Consider the following 23,819-nt stretch of genomic DNA (forward strand, 5'->3'; position numbering starts at 1 on the left):
TTTTGGATAAAATACGCATATTATTCGCGTATCGATATATTTTTCACATATTTTCACACAGATTCGCGAATTCGAAGAAAAACGCGTTTATATACGCGAATTTGTCAAAATAATTTTTTGCAGTTTTTCCCACATTCAATGTACTTATATCCGCCGTTGTATGGGCGGAATAGAACATGGATGGGCTCATTAGATCCGGCACGTAAAAAAAAACTAAAATCACGCGGGCTTTCAAGGAATTTGAATGGACTTTCTTAATTTTAGACTCAAAAAATATGTTTTTTATAAAAATTTACGCACCAAATGTTCGTCTTTGGAACCCAATTGCAAAGAAGCTACGGTGGGCACATTCATGAAATATACACTAAACGAAGCAAAATCACGAGTTCTACAATCCTATAATTGTTTTAGTCCATTATCTGGATGCGCATCCTTATTATAAGAAAAATACAAAAAACACCGAAAATCCGGCTTCAAAATGTCAGCATCCATTTTGGGTGGATGCAGTGATTATATCGAAAAATCATACATTAGAACCATATTGTCCATGGGGTATTCTGCAAATTAGTCACTCATCACATGTGCGTGCGTTGTGTAGTTTAGCCACAAATCAGGAAGGAACACAAAAAACTCGTTGGCTTCAACACATTTTCACCCATTTTTTACATTACCACAATCACAGCTTCCACGCAACATATTATTTATTACCAATATTTTAACAATATTTTTACCAATATTTTAAAAGAACACTTCATTTTATAGAAATGAATTTAAATTATATGCAATATGTTCATATTTCGCGAGTTATAACCTTGCAAACCTCAGTTTCAAGGAATTTAAAAGATTTTTGTAATTTCCCATACATGCTTTCAATTTTTCGAAAAAATAAATTTATTTATTTTTTTTAATTTATTGAAAATATGTCAATCGACATATTTATGGAATGTGTTTTTCATATTATTTCAAATTGATAAATGAGTTCCATAAATGAGTTCCAAATTAAAAAGGGTCGCCATCATAAAATTCTCAAATAAGACTACCTTCTGCCATGTATCCAGTATATAGGACAAATTTCGTTATATGTGATAGTCAGTGTAAAAAGTCGACTATTTTGCTCATTCGTTATATCCCGCATTCGTTAAACTGTGTATTCGTTCTACTGGGCGTTTTTCGCTTCGTTTTTGAATGGAATTGGATGTAGTTGTTTGTATTTTGAATTATCATTGCGTAGAAAATTTCCATACTAAAAATTGTTAATATTGACCAATGTATCCGGGTAGCTCCCATAGAACGGTATCCCCCCAATATTCGGTATTTAGGCCATTTTCGACACATATTTCAACCGAATTGGCTGTAATTAGGTATTTTGAACTATTATTGTATAGCTCATCAATCTACCAATCATTATTAATATTGACCCAAGTTTACGGGTAGCCTCCGTATAACGGTAACACCCAAATATTCGGTATTTTAGGATATTGGACACGTTTTTCAACCGAATTGGCTGAAATTTGTATTCTTAAAATTCCACAACCCAAATTAATAAATATAAATTCCCGTTTTGGTATACCTCCATAAAACGCTAGGCTCCCTATAAGGCAATCATCTTTTTTTTCACGGCTTTTTCGGTATATTCGAGGTCCTATCATGAGTTTTCTCCTAGGAGCCCCCATTAATTTTACATATTTTGAATGTCATCCTCATGGTTGCCAAGCCGAACTTAAATATTGGTAGTAAGAAGATTTGTTACTCAAAGCACAGGCATTTCGATTGGTTTAACCAAAATACCGAACATTTAGGGGTACCTTAATATGCGCACAATATTAAATCATACATCCTACGAGTATTATCAATTTATCTACAGTTATCTTAAATATTGCGAGCTTTCCCCCGATTTCTACAGACAGGCGGACATTTAAATAAGTTTATTAAAGAAAAAGCCAGCGAGAATAGAAAAAATCGGAACGACTATGAAATTACCAATTATGATGTATCCAGGAGGTGCTCTTAATAGATTCATATTAAATGTCATACAAAAGAAATAAAAATGTGCCAGTCAGTGGTGCCAATAGATATATACCCCAGCGTATGACATACGTACGTACTATGCACAAATCCTATACACTACTAAAAGGAGTTGAACGATATGTCCCACCTCCAGTGCTGATCTGAAGTTGGTAATAATATTACGATTTGATATTTCAACAATGGATTCCATTTTCCGACATGATTTATAGACATACTACGATGTGCGCATTTTGAACCAAAATAAGGTTGACCAAACAGCCAGACGAATGGGCATGTGTAAAATCACTTTAAATTGTTTGAAACGAATTTAGTCCTAAGAAATTTCGCATATTTTTCTGTAGCAATGTACCTTCAGTCTTATAGCTAATGAGGCTATAGCCACAAGACTGAAGGTAAAATTGATGTTAATAATGGATCTCATATGAAACTTTAAACAGAATTAAACCAAAAATTATACACTTAATTCTATAGTACATCATGGTATACATACCATTTTCGGCTGGCATAGTTATAGCGTTTGATATGGGCCTTATCTAGAACTCTAACAAAGAAAATTACAAAGCGTTATTTGTATTTGTCCCCTTCGATTTGACTGAAGACATGTCGAATCGAAACTAGACCTATGGCGAATTTGTTCTTCTCGGATCTTAATATACTTACCAAGAGCATTCATCAAAAAAAATCCACTTCCCAACCCCTGGCCATGAGCTCAATTTTATCGCATAATGTTATAAATAAAATTCCTCAACATTATTCCCTTACAAACCACTGTCTAATATATTTTGTTGAAAAGTGAAGCGTATTATGTGTAAGCAGTTTTTTCTTCTCTTCGGTAACAAGAACTTGATTTTGATTTATAAACTCAAGGTTATGAGATGCATGCTGAGAACACCACTTTTTTGCAATAAAACAACAACAACAAAAAACACACACACCACGTTTTGTATAAAACCACATAATCAGACAGGCAGCTGGTTTTTTATCCTTTCACCCAGAAAAAAAACAAGGTCATTACAACATCACGTAATTTAGATTATTTACAAAAAATAGAGAACACATTTATTTATCTAACAAACAACTTAAAATGTAAAAAAAAAAACTTAAAGATATCAGTCCGAAAAATAAAATACTTCTACATGGTATGCTTAAAAATACACAATAATATCACCAAATAGGCCAAGCCGGTCTATTTATTTTCACTTTCCCTCACCACCCGTATAATACGTTCATTTATTAACTCCTTAGCATCTTTGGACCACAAGAAATCGTAATGATTCCATTTATCATCATCATCGCTTATGGACTGAACGATGGCACAGGGCAAACGTTTCGCTAATCTCTGGACATCTTCGCCGTCGGCCAAATGATCGGTTACACCATAATACAGATGGACACAATTCGTAATGCTGCTAATATCATAGGCGGGCGGGGTAGATTGTTTGTAATGCACTTCATTGTATTGCCGGCCATAGTCGTATTGTTGGAATTTACCCTTAACATAGACTTGTATAAAGTGGAGGATTTGTTTGATGGAGGCACCAGCCGGTTGGGCGGCACAAACATCCGAGAGCACTGACTGAAAGGAGAATGGAGGAAATTTTTGTTATTAGTGGTGGTTTGATGGAAGTAGTTTACTTTTATTGTAATATGTTGAATAATTTGGAATACATTTGAGGGTTAAACAGGTTTAAGTACATCTACGCGTATACATGTTGACAATACGTACACACACTATTGTCAATTGATTAAATTAAGTATACCAATCGTCAATCTCGACTAGCTGAGTCGATCTAGACACGTGTGTCCGTCCGTCTGTACATTATAATTTGTAAACACGATACAGGCCACAGTTATGAACCAATCTTCACGAATCCTACATGCAACGGTTTTTCTTGTCGCTCCAGAGGCCGCAATTATGGCCCAAACACCGCGAATTTTTGCATGGAGAAGGGGATAGGGCCAAAGTATAAGCATGCCTGTCTTGGTAAGGATCGGTCAATATATAGCGGGTCAAATGGACCCTGACTTTTGTGTGCAAAATGACAAAAATTGTATCCTATAGCGTATAGATTTACCCCTGAAGGACATAGACTCGAGATTTTGATATTATACCCAAGAGAAGTGCTTGACTTTTAAATTGATACCAATTTTATTGTCGTATGTACTCGGAAGTGGAAGTTACACTTAAATATTTACTGGTGCTTACGTAATTAGATTTTAGTTAGTAACCCATTACTACACTAGAGGGCGGAAATGTAGCGGTGATCGCTTTGAAGTGTTCCATGTTGTTCCAGTTACGGTCAAGGACAACGCCTATAATTTTCGGTGATGATCAGATAATAATTTTGGGATGAAGTGGACCGAAAACTTAAGGAAGAGGGTGCAAAACTTCGTGAAATATTGCCCAAGCTCAGAATGTAGTACCACAGAAAGTTAGATGCTCATGGAAGTTGTGTAGGGCATCATATGGTCGGCCCCGTCCGACTATACTGCTCCGTTCACTGGTTTATAAATACATTCATATTAGGTAGGAAAAAGTGTACGTGCATTTAGAAGTACACATGCTGACAACACGTATACGCATTAAATTCAATTTAGAACTATTATAGGTTAAGCTATAGCACTTAACGCACTGATTTTTATTACACCGGCCTATTTTATTTTGACGGGAGTTTTGAATTATAATTAGGTTCTTCGTGAAGTAAAAATAATCTAAATTGGCCATGCTACTTTGCCTCAGGATTTATCTGGAAAAAGTGTTCAACGTTTATCTGGGCGTATACATAATGTCAACACCTATACGCATACATGTATATCCACTTGACGATCTGATTTATATTAAAGACCTTATTTAACGAATTTGTCGGACAAAACAGAATAGAACCCATATTCTATATAAATATGAAAGAGAAACGTATTAATATTTTTGTGCGAATACTCTATTTAGGTAGTTTTTATGGTATTAGTTTGGGACACAAAAAAAACGCCGGAATTCTAATTATGATAATCGGTAGCTCGTATGTCGATTTTGAATGCGTGAATACATTCTGCACATGACCTCTGACTTTGACATTGATATTGTTGGAACAAACAGGTAACAATGGATCAAGCTTGGGTGATTCGGAAGCTGAAGTATATCCGATGCTTATTGAAATAGTATCCCGTTCTTCTTCCACAGACCTCTTCAGTCTTGAAATACCAAAAACTGACAAAAAGTGTGCCGAATTTTGAACAAAGTTCAGATTTCCGTTGCAGTATTTATTATATTTCCATGGCATTTTCCTTCCAAAGGCCTATTCAATCCTGGGACACCAAAATTAAGTGCTTTGTTCATAACATAATATTTAAGATTCCACGTCGATGTTCCACGACCCTGCTATCAGAGACAACAGTAAGCAAAACCTTCATCCGATCTAAGTATGTTTTTTTTACGGACGGGGTTCGTGCGGCGATCAAATTTGTCCCGTTTTTCTTTGGCTAATCCGACATATTTATCACCAATAACCCTGAGGAGGAGATCGGACCCAGATAGCTAGGTCAAATAAGCAAAAAAAAAACTAATTTCGAGGAAGAAAGTAACGGTTTTAAATTTTTTGAACCGGATATTCTGATAAAAAACGGGTTTTAATACCATATATAGTTAGTTAGGCCAAAATAAGCCAAAAAAATAATTCAATGAAAAAAGAACCGGGTTTCTACATTTTTGAACCGAATACTCAGATAATAAAAGCGGTTTTAATACCTTATATAGTAAGATGGATTAAACAATTTATAAAACTAGTTTCGAGGAAGAAATAATCGGTTTACGAAATTGTTGAACCGGATTTTAGGTAATAAAACCGGGTTTAAATCTTTTATATGCGCAACATTGGAAAACTAATAAACAAAGGGGCTAAATTTATTGAACCGGGCTATTATCGGTTTCATTATCTGAATATACGGTTCAAAAAATACGAAACCCGGTGCTTTCTTCCACGAAATTAGTTCTTGTCGTTTATTTGGCCTTATTTTATATATTTTTAGTGAATATATGGGACAAATCCGAAATAATAAAGAATTTTTGCTGAATATATAGAAATACATATCGGGTTTTAGTAACATGGCACTGATAAAATAGGGGAAAAACCATTAAAACGTTAAAATACCAATTTCTGTTCTTCGGGGGCCACACCTAAAATCTTATGAGCAACATTTTCGTAGAACACTGCGAAGATGAAAAATCACATCTTGTGATAATTGAAGTATAATTTTTTATTCGGGGGTTTTCTTATAGGCATTTTACCCCCCAATAGGAATTTTCCACCCCCAGACCATGACGCCGATTTTGCCTTACAGTGTTATCAATACAGGCCAATTTTTCGGTATATCTTAAATATAACGCTATATGCTGGTAAACTATATTTTAAAGATCTGTTAGTATTTAAATTTACATTAAAGACCTCCTGCAAAGGAGAAATAAATAACACACCCCATTAAAAAAGAACACAGAACACCGCAATTTAAAATGTCCCTCGAATAGATGTAGCCTTTGATATCCCGAACCTGACACATTTTCCACTTCTCACCCTTTCTATAATTTAAAAATCATTTAAAAAATCACCTTACCTGTTTAATATTGCTCATGCCGGGTCCACCAAAATATGCAAATACCGTGCGACAAACATTTTGCAAATGTGATCCCTCACCACATGCCCAACTGCACAGGGTGCGATAAAAAGGCAAATGATGAAACCTCATAACTCCATTGTGGCCTAACGAATTCACCAACATTTCACCATAATGCAAAATCTTCTCACTTGCCCATTGGATAAATGGCACCTTCATATTTTTCATAAATGCTACCGGTGCCAATAAATGTGCCGATTTCACTTTTTCACGATATTCCGGTCTCGATGCCAACAATACCAACAAACATGTTGTACCCTGGGAATAGCCAACATAATGTACAGCAGTATTATTTGTTTTCGCCAACATATAATCGAACACGGCCGCCAAATCATAATAACCAATTTCATGGAATGAGAAATTCCAAAAATTATCCGTTTTCGTGTCAAAATGGGTGTGTTGTCGTGAGTAGGAATTTCCACGTTGATTTCCCAGCCAAACATCAAAACCGGCATCGGCCAATTGATAGGCTAAGGCAATTTCACGGTCTGGCAATACCCAACCTTCAGAGCTAAGACCAAAACCATGTTGTAATAGAATAACAGGTTTGCGACTTGGCAAATAACGGTTGTCGCCTGGTGTGGTGTGATGCAGGAATTCATGGTGCAGCGTGTGTGGTGAATGTTCCGGTGAGTGTGGTATCCGGTGTACCGTTAATATATAACCATCTTCGGTTTTTATGCGATGTCTTTCCAGGGGATATTCACGTTCAAGAATGTAATGTTCCTGAAATAAAAAAATAAATGGTCCATTACATACTGATTTCAAAAGAATATTATTATTATTTTTTTATAACACTTCGTAGTATTTTTCTAAGACCACGTTAAATATAGATATACTATTTTTAAGAGCACAATATTATTATTATTATTATTTTACCCATATATTAAATCCCATTTTTTCTATTTGTATGTACATATGTAATAGTATTGGGTAATCTAGTTCATAGAGTTTATATTTCCTCTATTTGAAAGAGACTAGAAGAGAACGAACTTACATAGCTCGAACCACCATTACCCCAGTGACTTCTTAGAGTGACTTCGAGTTATGGATTTATTATAATTTGTGTCCTTGGTGCTACTGTCTTAAACAAAATTCGACTTATGAAAATTCGGCTGTACTCCAATTATGTACATAATTCCTTAGCTCCATAAAAAATTCGACACAGATTTTCGCTACATTAAATGATAACACAATTATGACCAACATTTTTCCGCATAATACCCTGTCAATATATCAAATACTTATCAGAATTTGGTAATTTGCCGATAAATTTCAATTTTGCCGAAAGTGCTATCTTCTTTTATCGGTAATTACTTTGGCAATTAGCTGCCCGTAGTAAAGATATATGTCGTAAAATATTTTTTTTTTGCTTAAAAGTTTAAAGTGCAATAGGTACTCAATTGTTCAGGCTACTCTATGTCTGTCAGATCATCGTATATCAATATGTTTGTAATAAAAATTATAAGAAATCCAATAAGCGGAGATGAGTCCGATTTAATAAAATTTTTATGATTTTCAAGTGGCTGACAAATGGACTGGCATTGTATTGAAGACATGTAATTAACGAAAAGTCCTTCTTCTCAACGACGGGCATAATTTCCGCACTATGGGCCATGAACCCAATTTTTTGGCAAAAAGTTCGTTTAAGGTAGAGTGTTATATAATAAAATAAAAAGAAAAAAATGATTTTTGGAAACCGAGAATAAAGTACAAAATATCTTAATTCAGATTTGGGCAACTTCTTGGGGAAAATATATACGTCATAGAATGAAAATGTTATTCTTTAGAACGATTTGAAAAAAAAAACTTAAACAATAAAGCCTTTAGTCCATTGGCATAGTTGTTTATCTTCAACATAATCACAAAAGTTCCAAAAATTTTGCAAAGAGAACTCAAATTTAACGCTGATGAAATCGACTTACAAATTTGTGTTGGATCCTGTGTCGGATGTAAGCGGATTTTTCGAAATTCCTTGGCACAGTAAATTCTCCATAGGTCCACCAAAAATAGACCACCAACCCATTACATTTGTAACTCCTCAAAATATCTGTCAGAGACCGTATTAACCACATTAACTAATTGAAATTGGAGAAAATCGTTTCAGATTTAGATACAGATCGCATATATATTTTTTGCCGATTTTAGGTAAATGATGCGCCAAACTCCTAATATTTATCTGATTGGGACAAAACATTGCACAGCGAAATGAATTAGGCCCAGATAGATGTATGCGAAGTTATGTTGATTTAAATATAGCTCCCATATATATTTTCGTCCCATTTTATATTAATGGTGCACCGAACCCCACTGATTTTCCCGATTGGTACGCCATTCTGCATAGCGTATTGAATTGAGTATTGAATGTTGTGTGTTATATTTTGTTGAAATCGGTTCAGATTTAGAAATATCTTAAATATATTTTTTCGTCCGATTCGATGTAAATAGTGCACCAAAGAGTCATTTTTTTTTTTTTTTTGGTATACACGAAGTATGGCAGAGGGTATTGACTGGTGTTTAGTGTAATGTGCATTAAGTTTGTAAAAATCGATTCAGATTTGAATATAGCTCCCTATTGTCTGATTTTATTTTAATGGTACATCATAGATCCTGTTCGATTTGCACGATATTTAATTTAGCATATTGAATTTAGTCTAGAATGAATTTAGTGTGTTAAATTTTGTGTACAGAGCTGCCTATGTTTTTCGTCAGTTCTGGTTTAAATATAGCTTCCATATATATTTTCATCGCATTTCATCTTTTTCAAATTTTAGTTTTCCGATTGGGACGAATTTGTGCACAACGTACCAAATTGAACCTAGTATAACATGTATCGGATTTTTTAAATGTATGCAGATTTAGATATAACCGCTCTATATTTTCTTCTGAGTTCACGCAAATCCCATCCAAATTTGGAACTTTCTTTACTGGTTGTTATTGTGAAGAAGCTATTGCAACCGAAATGGCTTTAATTCGGCATTTGTCGATTTTAATGTGTATAATTTCGTTTGACAACAATTTTCTTCGATATAGATTCACAAACTTAACGACGCGATTACTTGCTTTCAGCATACATCTGAGCATTTTATAGGAGAGTTACCAGAATATTAGATTGTACAACGTTTCGTTCAAAATGGATTCTCTGTTCAAATTATATTTTAAATTTATTTTCGGACGAGGTACCAGAAGGAGAGTACCGATATTCTTACTGAATATAGGGTCTAATAATTACCATAAGTCTAAAGTACAAACAATGTAATTAAATGTGCAAGGACATTTGAAAAGTTGAGTGTGACCTTTGGTGAGTCTGCTATGAGAAGAACACACGTTCAGTCTAAGGAAGACCGAGAAGATGACCAAGATCGTAAGGGCAATAAAGAATAATCCTACCGTGAAGTTGTGTGAGAAGCAATTCGTCAAATATAACAGCATTTTGGAAACCCTAATTATGGATTTTGCACCATGATAACGGTCTATCTCACACATTGCCTGTGCCTGAATTTTTGGTCAAAGCTAAATCGAAACAGTGTTTCGAGTATGGGCAACAATGCTGGCATAAGTGAATTGTATCTAAGGAAGATTACATTAAGGGGACCCCCCTCCATTCTCGGGGTCAAAATTGTTGTTGATATAATTCGAATCTACACTAATTAAACAATGTTCCTACAAAATTTCAAGTGAAAATCTCAAGAACTCTTGAAGATATATCCGATTTATTGTGTCAACATCAAGTGACGACTGAAGGGCTTCTTAAACTTTAAACGAGTTTTTCTCTAAACATTTTTTTGCGAATGGCGGGCACGATAACTCAAAAACTAATAATCCAATCGGTTCCAAATTTTGCAACTTTTCTCTGGGAGTGTATAGCTCTCGTATGAACTAGGATAAAGCCAATCGGTGAAGATCTTCCTTATTTTTTAACTTGGTTTTTGGTAAAAAATCGGCGATTTTCCAAAAATATTTTTTCAAAGGTCCACCATTTTGTTAATTTTAGAGCGAAGTCTATATATTAATTAACACCGTTGGAATTTTCGGATTCCGATGTTCCAGTGAGGAGTTATCATGCCCGCCATCAAAAATAAGGACTTTTCTTTAATTACAAAAAACAACAACAAAACAATAACAAATTTTTTTTGTAAATTATTTTTCTTCTCTTTTAAATCTTCAATTATATATGTTCAAAGTTACAAACCTCCACAAGCATTAGTATTGATTTACCAGCCCATTTAAAATCTTGAAAAATTACAAGGAAGATTACTTTAAATGGGACAAAATTGGTATTAAAAACTTCATTTACAAGTCAAATCAAATAAATTATACGTGTTATCTTCCAGAATCTTCCAAGAAGAATACACTGCTAACCGTAGGGCTTTGATGACATCAGAAAATTTGTCAAATTTTTAATAAAACTAGATCAGAAATTTCTAATTATGGCTCTATTAATAATTTTGTCCATTTTTGAAATGTAAAATAATTATTTTTATGATTTTTGACCTTTCGAATGATAATAAATTATAAGAAGGTATTTGAGGTCAGTATTTGTATTTATTGTTGTAATATTTTGAAATTAATTGATGAAATTCAATTAACTACGAAATATTTAAAATTAATAAAAAATACAAATATTGACTTCAAGTTCGATCATCCATCTATAATTTATTAAAATAAAGTCATTTTTTTTTTCAAAATTATGTTGTTCTCTTGTCATAATCTGGAATCTAAAAGCTTACCTTTTAATGTCGAATTGGTTTAACTAAATTTATTTAATTATTAAAAAAGTCCAATGAATATTCGATCCATTAAAAACATAGAAAATCAGATTGATACAAATCCTGAACACATTTGTATTAATATAAAATATAATTGTTATATACACCAAACAAAAAATAAAGTTTCAGTCAAATCTGCTAAAACTACTCGGTTAAGTATTAATAGAGTTAAGTATTAAGTATAAAATATCCAAACGTTTCTCTTTCACCAAAAGTCCAATTAATTTTACATACGTTTTTTTAAGTTTTTTTTAATAATTCGTGTTGATTTTTTTGCCAAAAGGATGTTTTTATTTGCACTTTTTTTAATGTTATTGGTCTTAGAAAAATATATCGATAATATATTCAATATTATATTTATACATTACACTCACGAAATAATTTGAAAATAAGTTCTTCAGTCGTTATTTTATTTAATTTTTTTTTTTCAAATTTTTCACCAACTCACCGTTTGCAAGCATTTTGCGATTTTAAATTTGATGACAATTAAAACGAAAAATATCAAAATATATTCATATAGTTTATAAAACATTGTATTAATTTAATTTTTGTAAAATTTTCACGAAGAAAGTTTTAATTATAATTCAGTTCTTTTTTTCAAATTCTTTTTCATAGAACTTTTTATTTTGCTTCATTCACTTGCCACGGTCTAATTTCAAATGATGGTTGTTTTTATAATTTTTTCAAAAGCAACCCGTTTGAATGTCAATTCTAATCACACATTCGCAAGTCCGAATATTTACGAAAATTCAATTTATTTATTATCGCTAAATTACGAATTTCTTTTTTGAATGGAAGAGAAGCACTTTTATTTACGTTCACATGTTCCGAGTAGAAAATAAAAAAAAACAAAACAAGTTCGCGCGTTAGATAATTGTCACATATCACATTGGCAATAATGCGCTCGCATATATATTTATATATATGTCAGATTATCAAGTCCAGATATGGGCCAAGTGTGTTATGAAAACACGCAAATTTTCTACAACATTAAGTGGACCCCCGTGTAGATAGGCCAAGCCCCACAGCATTATACAATTTCCTGAAAGCATACATACATAAATATATTTAGAAACATAGTGCCGAAATCGATTCGAATCGAAGCAAATAGGCCCATGTGTTGACCATAAAGATAAGACAAAATAATAAAAATTGGAAAGAACTTTTTTTGTTGAAATGTTAACAATAGATTAACTAAATAATCCATCTAATTCAATTGATGTCATAAAACAATTGTTTTGTTCCCTTTGTTGTTATTGTTTCGTGGCGTACGTATTAATCGGTCAATCGGCAAATCCAACCTTGGTCATAAAATTATTTACTTCATTTGACTTTTTTTTGCATTCTGCCATTAGCCGTGAAAAAAGTGCAAGTGTTTATATACAAAAGAAAAAATACGCATTGTATTGCGTTTCTATTTGACCGATTATTGGTATGTTCTGGATTTCTAATCGAAACTGTCAATCTTGAAAATTATTATTATGTATATAAATACGTACACATATTTACTTCTTTATATAGATTGTAAAAAATGCAACAGATGTTCGCTATTTTTTTCTAATCATTAAAAACCCAATGAATGAATAATTTCCTTGTGTATAAATAATAACATTTATAATTAGCCAATGTTCGCATTTAAAAATTATGACAAAGGATAACTTTAATCTTTCAGAATAATTAAATTTCAACGTGACTCTTAACCCTTCGTGGTGAGATTTGCACGAGAATGCTTCTTTGCAATGAAAAGCTTCTCATCATTAAAAGCAGCTGGGTCAGACAACGACGTCCCGCTTCATATCAAATGAAGTTAAAATCATCATAGATAAGAAAGTTAAATAAAAATACCAATAAAGCATCATTTCGACCTTCCGAATCAATTTTCCTTTCAAAACCCCATTTTTGTAACCGATTTTTAATTGTGGGATTCGATAGTAAATAGGTCAACGGAAACCAAGACGGTCTAGCGTTACAAAAATGTAGGCAGGTTGGGGAACACCTAAATTAGATCCCTAAAAATATAATTAAAAAACTTTACCCATTCGAAAGCAAAACAGTAAAAATAATTCGCAGTTTATATGAATAGCGTTCAGAAATGTCGGGATTTCTGCATTTTATGAATGCAATTCATAAAACTTTAAATACTTGTTTCTTGTCAGAGAAAGTGAGAATGACAACTGTGGAGTGTGTGTATTGTTTGCTGGTGTTGGAGGTTTCTATGGCACATAAACTCTTTTTCGTTTTAATTTTTATATTTTGTTTTTATGTTTTTTTTTTCTTCTTTGTTATGTGTTGATCTCGTTTTTTCTTATTTACTTATATATGTTTTAGAACAATCATATACAATGTAAAACATTCGGTTGGTTATATTGTAGTAGCATTTATATCGAAATTATTTGGAAAATACATATGTGAATTTTGTAACACCAATGCCATGTCCGTCAGTCCTTTGAAAGCTCGATAGAGTTCCCAATTTTCCAATATGCGGTATTTTTGACACATTTTTCAAACGAATTAGCCAGATATAATGTTGTAGCAAATATTCCTACCAACAATTGTGACTGCTTAGGGTTGCGGTGTGGTTTCAAACAAATTTTCTTTAAATTTATATTCTCACTAGGTAGAAAATCCTTTAACAAAAATCATCAATATTACCCCATGTTTTCGGCTTGACCCCATATTAGTTATAAAAATATATTTATTCGTTCAAAAGGTTCAAACTTTTGGCCAGAAAAAAAACTATTTTGAACCAATGGATATGGCTATGTTGTTAGTACAGGCTAACAACACTTTTGAGTCCGATCGAATATCTGAAACAACTTAACACTAGAACAAATGGCTTCATGTAACTCTTATTACACAAATGGCTCTCGGAAAGGAAAGGACGCTACTGAGACTCTTCATTAAAGAACCAGGAACTTAAATTCCACTTCTTCTGCCAAATCACAATACCATCATTCAGATGAAGGTTCAATCCATTACGAAGTGTATAAAATGACCAATATCAAACACTTAACTAACTACAGCATCCCTAGGTGTCTTCACATATGTATTCGAGGGTATCGCAACAAGCACACAAGAAAAATGGATCTTCCGAAACAGGAGGAGAATCAAATTCTGTGTCTGAACATGAGCACACAACAGGCATAGAATGTGATCAGGCGAAGCAAACACATCTATTCCTATTGGGTCTATCTTGTCCAACTGTTATTTTTTTACTTGTCCACTTTTAAGCAAGCACTCGAAACACTTTGGAACGCATTTTTTGGGTAGCCTATTTTAAATTTATTTGGTCTCCTCAGTCATAGCAAGGTAAGCGGGGGAGTATGATAACGGTTTTCTTTATGGCTAAAAAGACACACGCAACAGAATCAATGTGTTTGCAGGTGCGTTATCAGGGTGCAAAGTCCATGATTGTATTTTTCCAACAATTCTGTGCGTTTTTTTGACGAATTGTTTCACGCAAAGGGCACATACATAACTTCAAGATAGTGTTCGTTATTGATCGTACGACGTAGTGGCAAGAAGTCGTGGTTCTCCGAACTATGTCAGTCGAAGAAATCGCATTTCATCGAACTTGACGTGTTTTTTCGGCTTTGGCTCTTCTAGACGTTTTCATTGGAATGATTGAGCTTTGGTTGCAATGTCTTGCAAATATTCATCCGAGTTTTTCGGATGAAACTGGATTAAATCCAAAACATATATTTGAAATGAAAACCAGTTCGTCTAGCATTTGTCATTCCGTTTGCAACACATCGAAATATGCACTGGAGACCCCATAAAGTATATATTCTTGATCAGAATAAAATTCTATTTCGGTTTATACGTTACCATTTGTTTGTTAAAATCACGATAGAGATCGTAATATTTGAAATCGAAATATTGAAATTTGATAGTTTGTACTTGCTTTGTTATTACTCATAGGATGTTTGGTATTCAAATGAGGTATATCGGTTAACGTTTTGGTGTAGCCCCATATAACGGTACCCCCAAATATTCGGTATTATGGAGATTTTTAACACGCTTTCTAACCAAATTGGATGTAATTTGGTATTTTGGGTTCTAATTAAATAACACGTATCCGTACCAAAAATTATGAACATTGACCTAAGTTTCAGGGTAGCCCCCACAGCACCCGCAAATACTCGGTATTATGGGATTTTGGACACGTTTTCCAACCGAATTGACTGTAATTCTGCATTTTGCGTTCTCATGTGAAAACACATTTCAGTATCAAACATTATTAATATTGACTCATTATTTTGGGTTCTCATTTAATAGCTCTTTTCCGTACTTAAAATATGGGGATTTTTGACACGTTTTTCAATTAAATTGGATGTAATTTGGTATTTTGGATTCTCATAACCTACCACCACATATCTGCACTAAAATTATTTTTGACCCAAATCAGTATTTGAATTGTAGATTTTTTTAAAAGCTTTTCTATAGCCCTCAATATATCACACTTCATAGGTTGCCAAAACTAAATACGGGCCTATAAGGATGCCCTTAATATAGAACATATACATGTTTAAAGAGCTCTATGTCGTCATTGAGAAAGGTCAAGATTTTTTGTAGGTCGTTTTTCAATTTCATAGAAATTTGTATATCAGTTTGTCTATTTTACACAAATAAAAAACAATAATACATTCTTAAAATGTAAACAATTATATGATTCATTATCACCACTTTAACTTGTAATTGATTTCATAACATACGTACTTATTTAACATAATCTAATGATAATTTACTATACAATTTCAATTCTATTTATAAAATGTCATATGTTTTTCCATTGAGGTATCATCGAAGTAATCTTGGTTTATGGGTGTGATAATTCTAAACAACAATAATAACAAATTTGACGTCACTTTCTGTATTAGAAAGATTAAAAGTTCAATATGGGTAATTACTTCCTCGAAAAAAAATGAAGACAATAGCAAAATTTATTAGAATTCTCCTCGAGGAAATCTTTTGGGGTCAACACAATAAAAACAAAACTTAAAAATAATAAAAAATGTGTATATTATATTGTATGTAGGTATATTTTATTTAAAGATTATCAAAATGTGATAAAAAATAAAATAAAAATACATTATGATGGTCATTTAAGTCAAGAAACAAAAATAACACTTAATGTGTCATTTACCTGCACCCCTATAATTTTGTTGTTGTTCTTGTTCGATTTTTGGGTGCAATATTAAATTATAAACATTTGATACAGTGGTTTGCATGATGTGATTTTCATAAAATTGAATGTGAATGGAGGGACACAAAATCCAATAAGAAATATATTTTTTAATCAAAACTTTTATTTTGCACTTATATCAAACTTTAAAAAATTGTATTCAAATTGAATAATATTTCTTCGGCATGTTTTTAAATTATATAATTTAAATAAAAATATTATTATTTTGAAATCGTGGACTAGAGTAATTTTTTCCAAAAATTTGTAATAGCAATAAAAAAATGTTAGATGGTAAATTTGAATCTCGCATTTTAGTTTGAATTTTCTTAATCATCTTGATATCATCTCTAATTTTACCACCAATCAAAAACTCATTATGAAACAAAATCTGTGCTTGAGACCATTTTGAATTTTGCAGCTAATTTATTAAACGCATTGTTAGGTGCAATGAAAAAAATAATAAAAAAAATAAAGAAAACCACTTGAAATTAATCGAAATTGACGATGTCTGGAAAAGGGATAATCAATAAAAACTGAGTCACTGAAACAAAATAAAACAATTTTGAATTGTTATATGATTGTTTTGTACTTTAATAAAAAAAATCCACGCTCTATCATTGTGCGGGTGTTGATAAAATATCGATTGCCAATCAATATCCGATAATAAATGCATTTATTAATATGGCGAAAACATCACTTAAAAATAACAACAAATTGAAATTAAGAAATCAATAAATAATCTAGATGTAGAAAATAAAGTCACCATTTTGATTTCTAACTGAAAATTGAAAAACAAAATAATTTTAATTTGTAACTGAAAATTAACAAGTGAAACCAGTAAGGAAAGTAGTATCGTACATATTATCCTTACAATTGTATGTAAATGTTCCCTCGAAGGAACATACTCATATAAATCTAAATCATAAATCTCAAATCTAAACCGATTTCAATGAGACTTGCCAGAGATTAACTTATATTAACTACAGTTCATTGTACAAAATTTTGTGGCAATTTGCATAAAATTGGAAAAAAACATATATAAACATATATATCTAAATCTGAACCCATTTTCACGAAACTTAACACACATCATTCTAGACCGAATTCAGTACACAATACCAAATTTTCTGCAAATCTTAAACTTAAGACACATCATTCTATACCTAATTCAGAACGCTGTGCCAAATTTCGTGCAAACCGAAAGATTTATAGGGACTTTGGTACACCATTTACATTAAATCGGACGAATATATATATGGGAGTTATATCTAAATCTGGACCGATTTTCAGGAAACTTAACACACATCATTATACACCTAATTCAGTACGCTGTACCAAATTTCCTGCAAATCGAATGATATTAAGGGACTTTGGTACACCATTTACCTTAAATCGGACGAAAATATATATGGGAGCTATATCTAAATCTGAACCGATTTTTCCCAATTTCAATAGGGTTCGTCCCTGGGCCAAATATGTGACCTATGCCAAATTTCATACAATTCGGATCAGAAATAAATCGACTCAAAAGGAACCATGTGTCTATCTCGATTCCTTTTGCCTGTTACAAACATTTGCATAAATACATAATACCCTGTACCACAGTGTGGTGAAGGGTATAAAAAGCGTTAATTTCGGCCGGGCCGAACTTTGGATACCATCCACCATTGTTTACTGACAGATACTTGAAATGAAAATATAGGGAACATACCAGAAAAAAACTTATACCGATAATTCTACAAACAGCTTTATGTAAACCATTATGTACACTAAATACAAATGTCAGCAGAAAAAATGGTCCATATTCGAATTTGACCTGCCTGCAGACAAAAGACGGCTCTATGCAAAATGTTGGAGATCTATCTCAATTCGTTTAGAGGCTAGAGTGATTACAACAGACAGACGGATAGACGGACATGCTTAAATTGTCATAGAATTTTACGCTGATCAAGAATATTTATACTTTATAGGGTCGGAAATGATTATTTCGATGAGTTACAAACGGAAAAAACAAAACTAATATACCCTCCATACTATGGTGAAGGGTATAAAAAAACTTAAGAGAATGACTTAGACGTTCAAAGCTATGGCTATGAAATTAAAAAACATTGCACTTTTTAACAAAAAAAAAGGTATAAAAAACTCGTCATTTTTGTTTGGCTCATATATCGATGCAGTCTTTATTATTCTTTACTCTTCACTGTGGTGCTGAGTATTATATTATATCTTTGTGTGTATGTATATTTATAACAGGCATAGTTACTATTAAGAATAAATCGATTCATGCGTGTCCTCCACCTGTCCTGCCAACTTCAGTCCATGCAATAATACATGGATAGACAAACATAAAACAGGTCGGTTTTTATTAACCGAGTGAGATGATATTAAGCACAACATTTTTATTGTTGTTTACCCCACGTGCGTTCAATTGACACGAGTTTGTCTGATGTTCATAGTTTTGTCGAAATCGATGTAGCTCCCATATGTTTCCTGCAAATGGTGCACCAACCTCATACAGTTTTTTAGATGGAGACAATCTTACGGAGTTCAGTATTAAATAAAGTGTGTGGAAACGTAATGTCGATGTGGCTTTCATATACACTTTCGGCAATTTTTATAAATTTTATAAATCATTTAAATTTCTGACAATTAAAAAATTAACAAAACAACCTTTTTGTTTGTTTGTATTACGTCAACACTGTATCGAATTTATTATACACATTACCAAAATCAGGTTTGGTTATATTTATTATTTTCTTTATTCTTTTTGGCAATGCCTCGAAAATTCTAAGTTTATTGGCAATGTTTGTTTTTCGGACGTTTGTTGATGCCACCATTAACTCTACGATCAATAACCGAGCACATTCGTACAGTTTTTATACCCTGCAACACTACGAAATATTTACAGGAGACCCCACAAAGTTCTTGATCAGAATAAAATGCTATGTCGATTTACTCATGTCCGATGTCTGTTTGTTTGCACAGACATTGGTAGTACTCCTAGAATATTTGGTATTGCAAATGGAATTTATCGGTCAACGTTTTAGAGTACCCCTCCCATATAACGATACCACCCAATATTCTGTATTTTGGACACATATTTCAACCAAATTTGTGTTTTTGTTTTTTTTTTTTAATATTGTTGCAAGTTTCAGGTTAGCCCCCTATAAATACAGCTCTCAATATTCCGTATTTTGGAGATTTTAGAAATATGGTTCAACCGAATTGGCTGTAATTTGATATTTTGGGTTATCATTGCATATCACATGCATGTACCAAAAATTATTAATATTGACTCAAATTTCAGGGTAGCTCACATATAACGGTACCCCCTATATTCGGTATTTTTTGGATTTTTATAATTTTGTATTTTGGGTTTCTATTGTATAGCACATACTTGTACTAAAAATTATTACTATTGAGTGTAGTACCCATATAACGGTACCATCCACATCGCTGTACTAAAAATGATTTCACTACCCAACATTATGAATGTTGGTGTAGCCCCATAAAACGCTAGCCCCACTTTTAGGTGACCATCTTTTTCTCACGTCTATTTCGGTATATTCAAGTTATTTTGATTGTCATCCTCATTTGGTTGGGCCGAACTTAACTTCGTCTACAACGATATGTTCAATCTTCATGAACCCGAATAGCCACTTTAGAGTCTCTTTACATTGAAAATTAGACTATAGCCTACCAAATACCGAAAATAGATCCGTTTCGCTATATTGAGGCTATACTCATTTTTCTATGCAGTTGAAACCTTAAGAAATAGTGAAAAGTCCGTGTAGCTTTTAAACTCTCAAAAGTACTACTTTATTTAAAAAGCTGGTTTGCATTTGGTCTGTTCCAGTACTTTTTTAATAGTAAATCTAGTAAAAGGGAAACATTTCAAAATTGCTCTCAGAGTTTAAAATAATTTCAAAAGTTCGAAAACGCAAATCTAGTAAATATGCCAAAATTAGATGGCAAAAAGATGGCAAATCAACATAACAGCATTCCTGTTTACCCTTTTTACTCGGCCAAATTTCTCGAGTAAAAAGTTCACAAAGAGAACGCCATTTTGTTTTGTGCTCTCTTTAATTTGATTCAATGTTTTACCAGTTTTGAGGAACGGGTTTCGAGTAAAAAGTTGCAAAACATGTAAAATGAGTAGATTCTTTTAGGTTCTGGAACGGAACTATTATTTACTTTCCACGGGAAAATTTCAAAATCGGCTGACATCACCAATATACAGTACATATCGGATATAAGAAACTCAATAAAAACCGGAGATTTCTTTCTTATATACGTTTTTTTCTTATGTGGAATTATCGGATATAAGAAAGTATAAGCTCGGTGTTTTTGATAATCTTCCTTATATGCGATTTTTTCTTATATGAGAAGTACTTATATACGATATCTACTGTATTCTAATAAAATGGAAATACTGTGAGCGAAAAGCGAATTTCTAGAGATAGATTTGTTTCGTTGTGCGTATCATTACCAAATGTAGTTGCCGAAAATAATTATCACCAACCGGTATTTCCCTTTAGAGACAATGAAGGTTTATTAGCTAATTTTAATTAACCATTTTTGGTATGCACCATTGAAATCATTTAAAATACGAATATGTTGCATACTTTCACCCCTTAGGCCGACGACAATCGAACACAAACCCTATCAGCGAATGCATCCGACCAACAAGTCATTCACCAAATGAACAGACAAAAATGTATGAATGATTGGCTTTAGCGGACTTTATCTGACTGAATGCAGTTTGATTCAAACATTTTTTTCTTGCTGTTGCTTTTCACTTCACTTGCATAGGCATGCTTTCGTCGTTGGTTCGTTCACTTTCACTTTACATTTCGTTTGATGGAGAGTTGCTTGCGTTGGCTTTCAAACATCTTCAAACCCGTTGAACTTGACATACAAATGTGGCGAGTTGTGTTTTGTTGTTGTTTATTTCTTTATATTCCCATCTTTTTGTTTTGTATTTCGATTACTATTTCGGTTTATATTAACTGTTAAATATTACGCTTGAAAGCGTCATTGTGTGTGTGCATTCGCGCACATTTTCAAATAGATAAAATAATACAAAGCTTCGCTATTAAGCAATTTTAAACGGTTATAATTTGAGGTTCGATGGTAATTGTAATTAAACACTAGTGAATGCCGTCGGACTCTGGAAGAAGAGTTAATATTTCCATGACGTTATTAGTTAACCTGTTTTAATATTATTGCACAATATATTTTGGTTACTTTTTTCAAACTGTTTAAATGATGTGTTTTGTTCACTTTCTACATTTGCACTCGTATTCGATATAAAATATACTAAACCAAATGCTTAGAGTTTTAGAATTATTTATAAACAACATTTTTGTGGTTTAGACCAATTAAAATTATACACTTTCAGTTAACCCTCAAAACCGGCATCGGCGATTTTTTGCTTAAATTATAAATCTTATTAAGAAAACATTCTACACTGTGCAACAAAACGAATTTTTATTTTTATGCATTGAATAATATTAAAAGTCTGATTATTTTTTGGATTGCTTTTATGATTATTATGTCAGTTCTCTTGTTATAACCTCTACCATAATCCAATTCTACGAGTCTAAGAACTTAAAATAATAATAATAATAATAATTCAGTTCTGTTTCATAAAAAATAAGCGAAGGCAGAAATCTACATATGACTTACGAACTAATGAAAAAATCTTAAATTTATGAAAGTTATTTTAGAAAAATGTTTGTTTTAGTTTTTGTTAGTCCATCATGAGCATATACAATTTTAATTTCGCCACTCCTCCTGAAGTTCACGTCCGGACATAATAAAGCAGCTAAACTCTGACAATATCAGCGGTATGTTTGGAGTCGTTATCATGATAGTAAATCCAATGAACACGAAGATTTGAAATATCGAAATATCCTCGAGGAATTAAAAGATAATTTTACGAGATTTTTAAAGTCATTGATAGCAAATTTTAAGATTGAAAATAAAATAACATTAGTGGTGAGTGACAATGCTGCGAACATAACGTCTGCAATACGACTGGGAAAATTTAATCGTTGAATCTGGTCTAAGAACAATCAAGGATACTTTGGTAAGAGTAAGAGCTATTTTGGACCACTTCCGATGGAGACCCAAGGATTCCAAAAAACTGATAGACTGATAGCAAATGATTGCTCTTCCCAAACTAAAGTTAAATCAGTCGGTCCCAACAAGATAGAACTCCACATATGTGATGGTAGAGCAAGCGTATACTATTTTTTAAATACTCAATAATTTCCACTATATCTCTGACCCGACCAGAATTATTACTTTTGGATGAGTGGGACGTCCTTAAAGAAGCATTTGCTATTTCAAAGCCCTTTTATGAAGTTGCCGTAGAGGTATGTTCCTAAAGGATTTTAAGTCTCTCAAAAGTGATGGTTGTTTGCAATATTTTAAATAAAGTTCCTCCACCAACGAAAAAGTATCGGCAAATTTTTACAATAATGGGAAGAGAGCTCCAAGCCCGTTTTGGAAGAATTTTGAAAGAAATGTCATTTATGCAGAGAACACAATTCTGGATCCAAAATTTAAAAGAAAGGGATTCCAAACACGTATATGACGTAAGGGCTTTAATATATTTCACAACACTGAGAGCGACGAAGAAAACCACCTGCTATCAAGACCACGGCTGACAAAACGTGTGAATTTTGGTCCACTTTCGATCAGGAACTGATCAGATTATGAACTGAGAATTGGACAAATATATTAATGAATAGAATCTCGATCGAAAAAGGACCCATTAGAATGGAAGAGAGAGAAATAATTTATATCCGCGTGTGTATTCGTATGCCCTCATTCGCATGTCTTTGTGTTGTAGAGAATACGTAACTCTTTCGATCAGGAAACTGATCAGATTATGAGCTCTGACAACATCAACAAAGCAGCGGGCATTAGAGAATTGGATAAATATATAAATAGGGAGTAACTCGATCGAAAAAGGGGCCCATTAAAGTGGTGGAGAGAAAGGGAATTTATATCCTCGTGTATATTCGTATGCCCTCAAAAGTATTTTTGCTGTAGCGACGACGGTACCCTGTAAAAGATTTTTTTCTGGCATAGAGCAAATTATAAGGACAGAAATTATAAACCAGAAAAGTTATTCCCTTATATTTCTCCATAGAAATATGTGA

The 23,819-nt window shown here is 32.8% G+C and overlaps 1 protein-coding gene across 1 annotated transcript in view; it reads right to left on the reverse strand.

The window, feature by feature from the left end:
* Nucleotides 1–3,214: 3,214 nt before the first annotated feature.
* LOC133323547 (lipase 3-like) overlaps nucleotides 3,215–23,819 on the reverse strand; it is a 32,664-nt gene continuing 12,059 nt past the window's right edge. The window contains exons 2-3 of the mRNA XM_061532463.1: nucleotides 6,634–7,419; nucleotides 3,215–3,604 (exon numbers count right to left, since the gene is read on the reverse strand). Coding sequence (XP_061388447.1) covers nucleotides 3,215–3,604; nucleotides 6,634–7,419 — 1,176 coding nt within the window. The remainder of the gene's footprint in view (nucleotides 3,605–6,633; nucleotides 7,420–23,819) is intronic.

The sequence above is a fragment of the Musca vetustissima genome, unplaced genomic scaffold (assembly GCF_032173495.1).
Source record: "Musca vetustissima isolate MV318-11 ecotype Yass unplaced genomic scaffold, APGP_CSIRO_Mvet_v1 utg25810, whole genome shotgun sequence".
Classification (NCBI taxonomy): domain Eukaryota; kingdom Metazoa; phylum Arthropoda; class Insecta; order Diptera; family Muscidae; genus Musca; species Musca vetustissima.